The 14,731-nt window shown below is 44.8% G+C and overlaps 1 protein-coding gene across 1 annotated transcript; it reads left to right on the top strand.

The window, feature by feature from the left end:
- The first annotated feature begins 1,252 nt into the window (after positions 1 to 1,252).
- LOC136466930 (receptor-like protein kinase HSL1) lies at positions 1,253 to 4,644 on the top strand. Its single transcript, XM_066465460.1, has 2 exons — positions 1,253 to 3,907; positions 4,022 to 4,644. The coding sequence occupies exons 1-2, from the start codon at positions 1,291 to 1,293 to the stop codon at positions 4,504 to 4,506; spliced, it is 3,102 nt and encodes a 1,033-aa protein (XP_066321557.1). The 5' UTR covers positions 1,253 to 1,290; the 3' UTR covers positions 4,507 to 4,644.
- The last annotated feature ends 10,087 nt before the right edge of the window (positions 4,645 to 14,731 follow it).

Here is a 14,731-nt window from a genome sequence, read left to right as displayed (position 1 = left end):
TATACATTTCTAAATTACCCTATTAGTATTAATAATACATTTAAAATGATTAAGTAAACTTACATGTTGTATCGTGATGTAGATCAAGTACACATGCATGCATGCATGTGCGATGAATATATTATATATATGTTATGTTTTCAGCAATTATGAAAGATGTTCCCTTAACCGTTGATATATAGGAATAGTATTAACAATTTTTTAAAATTATATTAATACGATGACATATAATTTATAGAATTTGTTACTAGATAAAATTGTATTTTTTTAACTGAATTGTGTAGTATATCTATATTGATTGTATAATTGTAGGAACTCTATTTTTATAATAAACTAATATTGCTACAGATATAATTCTTTGATAACAAAATCCAAATAACTTGGGAAGTGGGGGAGGTTAGTGAGAGCAATAGGCGGTAATACCTTTATGGTCTTTGTGATTCGATTGGAGTAAAAAAGTGATGATAAGCCTTAGCACGGTTAGCCCATTCTAGATCATGCTTCAAGCTCTATCATCGTTCTTGAACGATGGGGTACAGTTTTAATGACCATTTATGTCATCGCAGTATTTGTTTTTTGAATTATGTCTATATGATCTAAATTCCTTATAATATAAAATGAGAGTTAATAAAAGATGGATACAATATAAGCATAAGAGTTCCAACTTAACTTGTAGATTAAAAAAACTATGGTGAGTATAAGATCAAAATTTGAAAAATCAGAATATATATTAATGAAGATATGGATTGTAACAAGAGCCACAATAATTTATGTTAGAATTTAATGCATATTGAAAATATATTGAGGTGCCATACAAAGAGAAAATAGAATAGGGGTTAGGATGGAAAAGCATATAGATCAATAATTGGTAAGATAATCACAACTAGATATGGATTATAAAGTATCTATGTGCCTGTTGTGTTAGAAAATAAACAAAGAGAAAGAAACATAGAAATTAGTATAAGTAATTTTTATTAGTAGTAGGTATTAAACATCAACCTCTAATGTTTATGACTTGCAAGATTTTAGCACGGACTGAGTAGTAGTGATAGCTGAATCAAAGGGTCAAAGGGTCATGGCTATCCACACACTATAGTGCTAGATTACAAATTGTCCATCAGAGTATCTTTTAGTAATCAGTGTGCGGGAAGACTTTGACTGTGAGTCGTTGGTCATTGTCTTTATTAGCGTATGCGCAGTGCCCACTTCCCACTGCCCTCTGGTTATAAGAATCTTCCAACTAAGTTCACTCACCATATAGTCTGAACGTGAAGAAGACACACCTCAACGATGACAAAAATGGCTCACTCCTATCTTCTACTCCTCTTCTTGCTACTGTTCATCACCTTCAACTGCATCATGCAACGATCCATGGCGCAGACTGACGCCAGCGAGCTAGCAACACTCCTAACGATCAAGAAAGACTGGGGCAACCCATCCGCGCTCAGCTCGTGGAGTTCCCAGAACGCTTCCTACTGCAGCTGGAAAGGGATCAGGTGCGTGAACGGCCAAGTGTTGTCCACCCTGTCCTTCCAAAATCTCAACATAACCAATCCAGTCCCAGCTTCCATTTGCAACCTCAAGAACCTGTCCTACCTAGACCTTTCCTACAACAACCTCACCGGACAGTTCCCGACAGCGCTCTACGGCTGCTCGGCTCTTCAGTTCCTTGACCTGTCCAACAATCACTTCTCCGGTGCCCTCCCAGCTGACATCGACAAACTGTCGTCGGCGATGGAGCGCCTGAACCTGTCAAGCAATGGCTTCACAGGCAGCGTGCCGTTGGCAATCGCCGGGTTCCCGAAGCTCAAGTCGTTGGTGCTCGACACTAATAGCTTCAATGGGAGCTACCCGGGTGCCGCCATCGGCAACCTCACACAGCTCGAGACGCTAACCCTGGCAAGTAACCCCTTCGCGCCAGGCCCCGTCCCTAACGAGTTTGGCAAGTTGAAGAAGCTGAAGATGCTGTGGATGTCAGGGATGAACCTGACTGGTGGCATCCCTGCCAACCTGTCGTCGCTCACTGAGCTGACGACTCTGGCTCTGCACGTAAACAAGCTCCACGGTGAAATCCCGCCGTGGGTTTGGAAGCTTCAGAAGCTTGAGATCCTGTACCTTTACGATAACAGCTTCACCGGTGCAATTGGGACAGATATCACCGCCGTGAGCCTGCAAGAGATCGACCTGTCCACGAACTCGCTCACCGGGCACATACCGGAGAGCATCGGCAACTTGAAGAACTTGTCGTTGCTCTACCTGTACTTCAACAACCTCACCGGGCCGATCCCCTCGAGCGTCGGGCGGCTCCCGAACCTCGCGGACATCCGGCTGTTCAGCAACAGGCTCTCCGGCCCCCTCCCGCCGGAGCTCGGGAAGCACTCGCTGCTGGGCAACCTTGAAGTGAGCAACAACTTCCTCAGTGGCGAGCTGCCGCACACCCTCTGCTTCAACAAGAAGCTCTACGACATCGTGGTCTTCAACAACAGCTTCTCCGGCGTGTTCCCGGCGATCCTCGGGGACTGCGAGACGGTGAACAACATCATGCTGTACAACAACCACTTCACCGGAGAGTTCCCCGAGAAGGTATGGTCGGCGTTCCCAGACCTGACGACTGTTATGATTCAGAACAACAGCTTCACTGGCACTATGCCCAGTGTGATATCCTCCAAAATCACACGGATCGAGATGGGGAACAACCAATTCTCCGGCGACGTGCCGACCTCCGCGCCGGGGTTGAAGAATTTCCGGGCGGAGAACAACCAATTCTCCGGTCCTCTAACGAACAACATGTCGGGGCTCGCCAACCTCACGGAGCTGTACCTCGCCGGGAACCGGATATCTGGCTCGATTCCACCTTCCATCCAATCACTGGGAGCTCTGAATTACCTGAACCTTAGCAGCAATCAGATATCTGGGCTACTTCCGGCACAGATCGGGTCGCTGCTGGTGCTCACCATCCTTGATCTCTCCAACAACGAGCTCACCGGAGAAATACCTCAGGAGTTCAACGACCTCCATCTCAGTTTCCTCAACCTCTCTTCCAACCAACTCACCGGCGAGCTCCCCCAGTCGCTGCAGAGCCCGGCGTTCGAAGACTCGTTCCTCGGAAACCCTGGCCTCTGCGCCGCGGTGAACCAGAATATAAACATCACGGCGTGCCGCTACAGCCGCCACAACCAGATGTCAACTGACCTGGTCATCCTGTTCTCCGTGCTCGCCGGCGCCATCCTCATCGGCGCCGTCGGGTGTTTCATCGTCCGGCGGAAGAAGCACGGGCGCGACGTGACGTCGTGGAAGATGATGGCGTTCCGCAAGCTGGACTTCAGCGAGTGCGACGTGCTCACCAACCTCCGCGAGGAGGACCTGATCGGCAGCGGCGGCTCCGGCAAAGTGTACCGCGTCCACCTCCCGGGACGCGGACGCGGGCGCGGCTGCGGCGGCACGGTGGTGGCCGTGAAGAAGCTGTCAAGCAGGGGGAAGGCCGAGGAGAAGCTCGACCGGGAGTTCGACGCGGAGGTGAAGATCCTGGGCGACATCCGGCACACCAACATCGTGAGCCTCCTCTGCTACATCTCGAGCGAGGACACCAAGCTGCTGGTGTACGAGTACATGGAGAACGGCAGCCTCGACCGGTGGCTGCACCCCAAGGACAACAACGCGGCCACGGCGGCGCTGGACTGGCCGACGCGGCTGGGCATCGCCGTCGACGCGGCGAGGGGGCTCAGCTACATGCACGACGAGTGCGTGCAGCCCATCATGCACCGGGACGTCAAGTCCAGCAACATCCTACTCGACCCGGGGTTCCGTGCCAAGATCGCCGACTTCGGCCTCGCTCGGATCCTGCTCAAGTCCGGCGAGCCCGAGTCCGTGTCCGCAGTCGGCGGCACCTTCGGGTACATGGCTCCAGGTACGTGCGTCATTAGTCGCAAGACAGTCACCGGCGGCCAACCCTTCTGGTCTTCCCAGGAGGCTTAAATGAATCGACACTCTGCTGATCTGCTCTGGTTGGAACTGGATGCAGAGTGTGGACGCGGCGCGAAGGTGAACCAGAAGGTGGACGTGTACAGCTTCGGCGTGGTGCTGCTGGAGCTGGTGACCGGGCGGGTGGCCAACGACAGCAGAAAGGACGCCGCCGAGTGCTGCCTGGTTGAGTGGGCGTGGCGGAGGTACAAGGCGGGGGGAACTCTCCACGACGTCGTCGACGAGAGCATCCAGGACAGGGCCGTGTACATTGGGGACGCCGTGGCCGTGTTCGTGCTCGGGGTAATGTGCACCGGGGACGACGCGCCGTCCCGGCCGTCCATGAAGCAAGTGCTGCAGCAGCTCGCCCGGTACGACCGCACCGCCAGCGTTGCCGGCGCGTGCCGGGACGGCCGCGACGTCGAACTGGGACAAGTGCCCAAGGGGAACCAAGGTCGCCACCAAGCTACCAAGAGATCGTATGACGTCGGAGCGTTCTTGGGTGGCGACGTGGAGAGTGGCAACTTCGTGGCTCGTCCTGTTTAAATCATCACCTTAACTTATCTTTTCAGTATGGCGTTAAATCTTCCTAGAATATAAATTATATATATGGCTTCTTGTAATATGTGCTGCGTGGACATGACCAAAAATAATTGAACCTCGCGCTTTTCTTCTTGACGCAAAGATCCCTCTTTAATTAACCCTCGCTGTGACCCCGAGGCTCCAGAGATCTTCCTGTCCAAACAAGAGCATGGTCTTTTTCTGGCTTCTACTTAAGGGCCTCAATCTACCGAAAAAGAAAAAGATGATTTTGGAGGATTACAATTGTGTGCTTTGTAATTTGTCCACAGAAGAAAGTCTCTTCATCTCTTCCTCGAATGCGTATTTCCAGTGGCTTGTTGGGGCCGTTTGGGGTTAGTCATCCCTCAACTTGCAGATCCTTTTCATGCTATTGCTTCTTTCATAAATCAGCTTCGTCTGCCTTTCTTTATGGAAGTGATCATCACCATGTGTTGGGCTAGTTGGTCAGTATGAAATGATGCAATATTTCAGCAAGTGCAACTATCCATTCAACATGGCAAAAGGCATTTCAAGACAGATTTTGCTCAATTTATTCTTGGAGCAAAGAAAGTTTATGAACCTCAAATTAGTCAATGGCTAGAAGCTTATGTGTAATCTTCTTGATTTTCTTTGTTTCCTTTTTTCTTTCATAGACCTGTTGTGTAAAACCTTTTGTTTGCAATGAAAGATCAGTAGGAGGTATCCCCTCCTGTTACCCTAAAAAAACAAAAGACTTATCCCAAAATCTCGTAGCTTCAGAAAAACTAAAGAAAATTTGGAATACTAAGGATAAAAGAAAATCTTCAGCTCTTATATGCAACTCTATTGCTTTACATAGAGTCAGCAAGATAAAAAACAATTACTTAATGTCGGTGTTTTGTAAACCGGACTAGTAAACTTATACGATTACCGCGCTGCTCTAGGAAGACAATGGTAGCATCCAGTAGACATGAGGACTTATACTGGTTCAGGCCGGAGCCCTATGTCCAGTCTTAGAGATGATCGAGTGCGTATTTATCGGTGTTTCGAATCACCGACTAATAAATTTGTGATTTGCACGTCTGGCCCAGATGGTGTGCTCGGAGGACACAAGAATTTATACTGGTTCGGGCGGAATGTCCCTACGTTCAGTCTGCTGCTGCTCGTGTCACCGGCACTAGTTTGTAGTAGGGGTTACAAATGGGCGAGAGAAGGAGCAGGTCCCAAGTCTCTAGTGAAAGAGTCGAATGGAGTTGAGTCTCGTTGAGCCCGTCGAACCATGCCCTTCGTGGGGCGTCCTGCTTCTCCTTTTATAAATGAAGGGGAAGGCACAGGTTACACGAGAGAGAGAGAGAGAGAGAGAGAGAGAGAGAGAGAGAGATAAGCGAGGAGGAAGAAGGCCTCCGGGGTCGCGGCGCCCTTTATCTCCTTTACGCGGGTCTCGATGATCCTATAGATGATGTCGGGGACGGCTCCACGTCGCGACCATGTTCATCACTGGTGCTATACGCAGGCGTCGTCAGCCGGTCATGGCGCTTGATTCTGTCTCGATGGGCGGCATGGTTAGTAGATACCACGTACGGAGATTTGGTAGCATAGCGCCGGCAAGTCCGACACTGTTGGCGATGTGAGTCCTCAGGTATGGCCCGTCGTGGCCGCGGGTCACGTCAAGATGCGCCTACTCCCTTTCTGGTGTCAGGAGTTTGACCCTGAGTTCGTACTCTTAGACCCATACTGGTTGGGGGCGGTACAGACCCCCCCTCGGGCGAGGTGGAATCCCCCTTCGAGGGGTCTGGCGAGACGGAGCACACGCCCTAGAGATCGGGTGAGACGGAGCCTGCGCCCTCAGGGTCAGGCGTGATGGAGCCCGCGCCCTCAGGGTCGGGCGACACGGAGCCCGCACCCTCGGGGTTGGGTGAGATGGAGTTCGTACCTTCAGGGTCAGTGAAAGCTCTAGTTTGGTTTTGGTGAATTAATGAAACCCTAAGTGCTAACCTAGTTTATCAAAGTAATCATGAGATAGGTAGCACATTCCAAGTGGTGAAGCAAATGAAGATCATGACATGATGATGGTGATGATCAAGTGCTTGGACTTGAAAAGGAGAAAAACAAAAGGCTCAAGGCAAAGGTATAAGTGGTAGAAGCCATTTTGTTTCCGTGATCAAGACACTTAGCGAGTGTGATCACATTTAGGCTCGATAGCCATACTATTAAGAGGGGTGAAACTCGTATCGAAATATGGTCATCAAAGTGCCACTAGATGCTCTAACTCATTGCATATGCATTTAGGATCTATTAGAGTGTTAACACCCATGAATTTTTTTGCGAAAATATGCTAACACACATGCACAAAGGTGATACACATTGTGTTTAGCACTTGGGAGCAAGGGCAAGAAACTTCACCGGCGGAGTGTACCGGACACTGGTGAAAGCTCTAGTTTGGTTTTGGTGAATTGATGAAACCCTACGTGCTAACCTAGTTTATCAAGTGATCATGAGATAGGTAGCACACTTCAAGTGGAGAAGCTAATGAAGATCATAGCATGGCAATGGTGATGGCATGGTGATGATCAAGGGCTTAAACTTGAATGGAAGAATGAGAAAAACAAAAAGCTCAAGGCAAAGGTATAAACCATAGGAGCTATTTTGTTTTGGTGATCAAGACACTTAGAGAGTGTGATCACATTTAGGTTTGATAGCCATACTATTAAAAGGGGTGAAACTCGTATCAGAATGCGGTTATCAAAGTGCCACTAGATGCTCTAACTCATTGCATATGCATTTAGGATCTAGTGGAGTGCTAACACCCTTGAAAATGTTTGTCAAAATATGCTAACACATGTGCACAAGGTGATACACTTGATGGTTAGCACACTTGAGCAAGGGTGAAGAGAACGGAGGAGATGCCAGCGTCGGTAAAGTGACCGGACGTTGGATCCAAATGCACCGGACGCTAACTGCCTGTGTCCGGTCGCGCTGACTTGGCGGTACAGTGGCTAGGGTTTACCACCAGACGCTGGGCTGTGTCCGATCGAGGTGGACCGAACGTGTCCAATCGAGGAAAACCGGTTTTAGACCCTTACTATACTCGACTGGACGCTGAGGCTCCAACGTCCGGTCAGTTTTGCCGGTGCGTCCAGTCAGCTTCGTAGCCGTTGAAATCTGACGAACAGCGTTTGAAGCTGGTAACATGTTGCGTCCATTAGTGGACCGAACGCTGAGTCTAGGGTCCGATCAATTGGACCGGTGCATCCGGTCAGAGCGCAGTGTGCCTAGGGGTACAACGGCTCTATTTCGTAGGGGCTTCTATTTAAGCCCTATGGCTGGCTATGGCTCATATCTTTGGCCATTTTCTTTGACATAGCAACCTTGTGAGCCTAGCCAAAGCCCTCCCACTCATCTTCATCATTGATTTATCATCATAGTGAGATTGGGAGTGATCCAAGTGCATTGCTTGAGTGATTGCATCTAGAGGCACTTGGTGTTCGTGTTTCACTGCGGATTTCGCTTGTGACTCTTGGTGGTTGCCGCCACCTAGACGGCTTGGAGCAGCAAGGATCGTTGAGCGAAGGGTGTTGATTATCTCTGGCTCCAATCATGGTGATTGTGAGGGGTTCTTGACCTTTCCCTGGCGGAGCGCCAAAAGGTACTCTAGTGGATTGCTCGTGGCTTGTGTGATCCTCATCTTGTGTTGGTTGTGCGGCACCCTATTGAGGGTTTGGCATGTGAAGCCAATTAGCGCGTGAACCTCCAAGTGAGTGAATCGCCACAACGAGGACTAGCTTGCCGGCAAGCAAGTGAACCTCGGTAAAAATTATTGTGTTCATTATTGATTCCGAGGTGATTGGTCTTCATTGTTATTCATCCCTGTGATTGATTGGTTCCTTCCTCTACACGATGGTATAACCTTCATGATCACTCTCTTTACTTTACCGCAAACTAGTTGTCAAGCTCTTTAGTGTAACTAGTTGTGAGAGCTTATTTGCTTAGTTGGTGTGGCTCTTTAGTTAGCCTTTGAGAGCACACTAACATAGGGTAGTGTCATAGCTATTGTGTGAATAGACACTATCTAAACTAGAATTGTGGTAGGTGGCTTGCATTTTGAGTAGGCTAGCGCAACACTTGCTTTGCCTCATAATTGTCTAACCATTTTGTTAAGTGTTGTTGTAGAAATTTTTATTAGGCTATTCACCCCCCTCTAGCCATTAGGACCTTTCAAGTGGTATCAGAGCCGAGGTCACCGTTAATTGAGGCTTAACAACCTTCGGTGTAAAAATGGCTCAAATCAACAACACCAAGAAGCCACCCCAATTTGATGGTATAAATTATCCTTATTGGAAGTCAAAGATGACCACACACATCAAGTCAATCAATAGAAAAGTGTGGAAGGTAGTTGAAACCAAAATTGAGATTGGTGATCCGGAGAATCCCACCGCCGCCGAAGAAGTGCTTCTCCAAAACAATGACATTGCTCTAAGTGCTATTCATGATGCAATTGATGAAAGAACATTTGAGCAAATCAAGAATATTGAGATGGCTCATGAGGCTTGGAAGAAGTTAGAAGAATCATTTGAGGGCACTTAAGCCGTGAAAGGTGCAAAGGCTTACATTCTCAAGGAAAAGTTTGCAAGCTTTAAGATGAAGGAGGATGAGAGTGTGCCGAAGATGTTTCATAGGCTTCAAGTGCTTATCAATGATCTCAAAGCACTTGGAGAAGAGGTGAAGGACAAGGACTTCTCCCACAAGTTCTTGAGATGCTTACCTTCAAGATTTGGCACATTGGTCACAATTCTAGTGAGGAGTGGTTTGGACACCATGACACCAAACCAAGTGTTGGGAGACATCATGACCGATGATACATATAGAGATGAAGATGATAAGGAAGAAAAGAAGGAGAAGAAAGATGAGAAGAAGGATGAGAAGAAGAAGAGCGTGGCATTCAAGGCCACATCATCCAAGGGCAAAGCAAAGCAAGAAACATCAAGTGAGGATGATGATTCATGGGATGATGATGATGATGAGAAGATGGCTCTCTTTGTCAAGAGATTTGGCAAGTTCATAGTGAAGAAGGGCTACCATGCTAGAAGAAAGAAGTCTTCATCCAAGAACAAAGAAGAGTCAAGAAGGTGCTTCAAGTGTGGAAGCAAAGATCATCTTGTTGCTCAATGCCCATACAATAGCGACAATGATGATGACAACAAGAAGAACAAGAAGAAAGACAAGAAAGAAAAGAAAGAGAAGAAGGACAAGATGGCCATCAAGAAGAAGAAGGGTGGATCATATGTGGTCACTTGGGATAGCGATGCTTCCTCAAGTGATGATGATGATGATAGTGATGATAACAAGACCACCAAGAAGAAGGTTCTTGCAAGCATTGCTATCAATGAGAAGCCTTCTCTCTTTGAATCTTCATCATGCTTCATGGCTAAGGCCACTAAGGTACAATCTTGTGACAATGAAAGTGATGAAGAACATGTTGATGATAATGAACATGAAAATGAAAATGATAGTGATAGTGATGATGATGAACCTACTAAGGACGAATTATTTGACATGCTAGAGGATGCTAAAGAACACTTTGATATTAAGAGAAGGGAATGCAAGAGCTTGAATAAGGAGGTAAAAGCCCTTAAGCAAGCCCTTGATGAGCTCAAAGCAACTAATGAGAAGCTAGAGGTAGCCCATGAGAAGCTTGGCAAGGCTCACAAAAAGCTTGAAAAAGTTCATTCCACTTTGCTTATTGAACAAGATAAAAGGAAGCATGTTGAAACTTGTGATGTAGATGTAACTTGTGATTTAATTGATACATCACTATCTATGCCTATCATTGTTGCTACTACTAACCCTTCTTGTAGCACTTCCACTTCTACCTCATCTAGTAGTGATGGTCTCACTTGTGATGCCTCACTAGTGGTTGAGAATGAGAACCTCAAGAAGGAGGTCACTAAGCTCACTCACACCTTAGCTAAGGCTTATGGTGGTGAGGACTGCTTGCTTATGTGCTTGGGTAGCTAAAGAGCTTCTCTCTACAAAGAGGGATTGGGCTATACCCCCAAGAAAGGTAAGGCGGCCTTTGCTCCTCACAAGACAAGTTTTGTGAAGAACAATGATTGGTTTTGCACTAGTTGCAAGCAAGTTGGTCATAGAGAGCATGAATGCACCAACAAAAGCAAAAATGCTAATGTATCCTCCATTAAGCTTAATTCTTCCTATATGCTTGTTAAGGGTACAAATGGTGTGAAGGCTAAGTTCATTGGCAAACCATGGATGGGCTCAAAGAAGAAAGTCATTTGGGTGCCAAAGAGCTTGGTTACTAATCTTCAAGGACCCAAGCAAGTTTGGATACCTAAAAAGAATTGATCTTCTTTTATAGGTTAATTACAAAGCCAGAGGAAGGCATTGGGTTCTTGATAGTGGGTGCACTCAACACATGACCGGTGATGCAAGAATGTTCAACTCAATCAACACCAATGGCAATGATGGTTATGATAGTATCATATTTGGTAACAATGGCAAAGGCAAGGTCAAAGGGCTTGGTAAGATTGCAATATTCAATGACTTGAGCATATCCAATGTATTGCTAGTAGAGAGCTTGAACTTCAATTTGTTATCCGTGGCTCAATTGTGTGATCTTGGATTCAAATGCATATTTGGGGTAGATGATGTAGAGATCATAAATGTAGATGGCTCTAATTTGATCTTCAAAGGTTTTAGATATGAGAATCTATACTTGGTTGATTTTAATGCTAGTGAAGCTAAATTATCTACATGCTTGTTCACTAAGTCTAGCATGGGTTGGTTATGGCATAGAAGGCTTGGTCATATTGGAATGAAACAATTGAATAGATTGATTAAGCATGACTTAGTTAAAGGCTTGAAAGATGTTGTGTTTGAAAAGGATAAGCTTTGTAGCTCTTGTCAAGCCGGCAAACAAGTTGGAAACACACATCCTAATAAAAGCATGATAAGCACTAGTAAAGCATTTGAGTTATTGCACATGGATTTGTTTGGGCCAACACAATACACTAGTATCGGTGGAAACAAATATGGATTTGTGATAGTGGATGACTACACTAGATACACATGGGTATTCTTTCTAGTGGACAAAAGTGATGTATTTGCAACATTCAAATCATTTGTCAAGGGCATTCACAATGAGTTTGAAACAACCATCAAGAGAGTTAGAAGTGATAATGGTAGTGAGTTCAAGAATACTAGAATTGATGAGTTATGTGATGAATTTGGAATTAGACATCAATTCTCAGCCAAGTACACACCCCAATCAAATGGCCTTGTTGAGAGGAAGAATAGAACACTCATTGATATGGCAAGGTCTATGCTTAGTGAGTACAATGTGAGTCAATCCTTTTGGGCCAAAGCTATCAACACGGCTTGCTATTGTAGCAACCACCTCTATTGTCACCGATTGAAAGAGAAGATACCATATGAGCTCTTGAATGGTAGAAAGCCCAATATTGCATATTTTCGGGTCTTTGGTTGCAAATGCTATATCTTGAAGAAAGGCACTAGATTGGGCAAGTTTGACAAGAAATGTGATGAAGGATTCCTACTTGGCTATTCCACTACAAGCAAAGCATATAGAGTTTGGAATTTGGATAGTGGTACTCTTGAGGAAGTTCATGATGTTGAATTTGATGAAATCAAGGGTTCACAAGTAGAGAATGAGAACTTGGAAGATGTTAGAGGCATTCAACTTTCAAATGCCATGAAGAACATGAATATTGGTGAATTGAGGCCGAGGCAAGTGATTGATGATGAATATGATCAAGTGCAAGTGCTCTGAAACTCAAATATGCAAGATGATACAAATCAAGTTAGTGCAAGTGACTCTCATGACAATGAACAAGATCAAGTGGCTAGTACATCATCTCAACCCAATGATCAAGCTAGTGCAAGCAATCAAGTTCCATTGCTCCAACCAACAAGCATTGCAAGAGATCATCCTTTGGATACAATCATTGGTGATATTTCTAGAGGTGTACAAACAAGATCAAGATTGGCATCATTTTGTGAACACTTCTCATTTGTGTCATCCATTGAACCAAAGAAGATAGATGAAGCTTTGAGGGATGTTGATTGGATGAATGCTATGCATGAAGAATTGAACAACTTCACAAGAAATCAAGTATGGGAATTAGTAGAGAGACCAAAGGGACACAATGTGATTGGAACCAAATGGGTCTTTAGAAATAAGCAAGATCAAGATGGGATAGTAGTGAGGAACAAAGCAAGATTGGTAGCACAAGGCTATACTCAAGTAGAAGGTCTTGACTTTAGAGAAACATATGCCCCGGTTGCTAGATTGGAAGCAATTAGAATCTTGCTAGCCTATGCTTGTGCCTACAACATCAAGCTCTATCAAATGGATGTTAAGAGTGCATTTCTCAATGGTTATATCAATGAAGAAGTATATGTTGAGCAACCTCTCGGTTTTGAAGATGACAAGAAGCCCAACCATGTGTACAAGTTGAAGAAGGCATTGCATGTCTTGAAGCAAGCACCTAGAGCGTGGTATGAGAGATTGAGGGACTTTCTCCTCTCTAAAGGGTTTACAATGGGGAAAGTTGACACCACTCTTTTCATCAAGAAGATTGGAAAAGATCTATTTGTGTTGCAAATCTATGTTGATGATATCATATTTGGATCAACCAATCGAGAATTTTGTGATGAGTTTGGAAAGATGATGGCTAATGAGTTTGAGATGTCTATGATTGGAGAGTTGAGTTACTTCCTTGGTCTTCAAATCAAGCAATTAAAGAATGGTACATTTGTGAGTCAAGGCAAGTACATCAAGGACATGATCAAGAAGTTTGGCATGATTGATAGCAAAGTCATTAGCACACCAATGAGAACCAATGGCAACTTGGATAGTGATGCAAGTGAAAATATGGTAGATCAAAAGTTGTATCGGTCCATGATTGGAAGCCTACTCTATGTGACCGCATCAAGGCCAGATGTCATGTTTAGTGTATGCATGTGTGCAAGATTTCAAGCCTCACCAAGAGAAAATCATTTGAAGGCTACAAAGAGAATATTGAGGTACTTGAAGCATACACCAAATGTTAGTTTGTGGTATCCCAAAGGAGTAAAGTTTGAGCTAGTTGGTTACTCCGACTCGGATTATGCGGGATGCAAGGTTGAAAGAAAAAGCACATTGGGCACATGTCAATTATTGGGAAGACCACTTGTTTCATGGTCATCAAAGAAGCAAAATAGTATTGCATTATCAACCGCCAAAGCCGAATACATATCCACCGGTAGTTGTTGTGCACAAATACTTTGGATGAAGGCCACTTTGAGTGACTTTGGAATCAAGTTCAAGAAAGTGCCATTACTATGTGACAATGAGAGTGCAATCAAGTTAACCAACAATCTGGTGCAACATGCAAGAACAAAGCACATTGATGTCCGCCACCATTTCATAAGAGATCACCAACAAAAAGGGGACATTTGCATTGAGAGTGTAGGCACCGAAGATCAACTTGCCAATATATTCACCAAGCCATTGGATGAGAAAAGGTTTTGCAAGCTAAGGAATGAGTTGAACATATTGGATTTCTCAAATATGTGTTGATGCATCCCCCACTCATATAACATGCCTCTCCTTCGAGCAATCCAAGGTAAAAGTTGATTGGCATGGCATACATCCTTGCTAAGGACATGTTTAGTGCATCTAGTCACATTTTCAATCTTATTAGGACATTTTAGTTCTATTTTATTAGGCTCATTCATGAAAATCAAACGAATTTGATGTTTATATGGTATCACTATTGCTCATATGCTTGACTTAATCTAGTGATAGCATATGACATGTTTATGGGCTTGTAAACCTAGTGTTTAATCTAGAAAATAAGCTATAAGTGTTTAACTCAACATGGTACAAGATAACCCTGATTTGGAGGTATGAAGAAGCTTGTCCTTGGATCAAACCGAGTTAAATATCTTTGGTAAATGATCTAGACTAGACCAAATTTGGAAAAATGATCCTCGCCCCATTGATTGACATTGATAATCTCGACCCTACAAGTAATACTATCTATATTTAGAAAATTTGTGGTCATTGATGACAAAGGGGGAGAGAAACAAAGATAGTAGTAAAAATAGTGAAAAAGGGGGAGAAATATCATAAAGGGAGAGAAACATAAAGATATCTTGATATATGAGAGAAATGAACAAAGGAAAGGGATCAACTAAAAGTTTGAGCACACAA

The sequence above is a fragment of the Miscanthus floridulus genome, chromosome 7 (assembly GCF_019320115.1).
Source record: "Miscanthus floridulus cultivar M001 chromosome 7, ASM1932011v1, whole genome shotgun sequence".
NCBI lineage: Eukaryota > Viridiplantae > Streptophyta > Magnoliopsida > Poales > Poaceae > Miscanthus > Miscanthus floridulus.
Note: the sequence above shows the minus strand (reverse complement) of the source record. Positions and strands in the feature narration are given on the sequence as shown.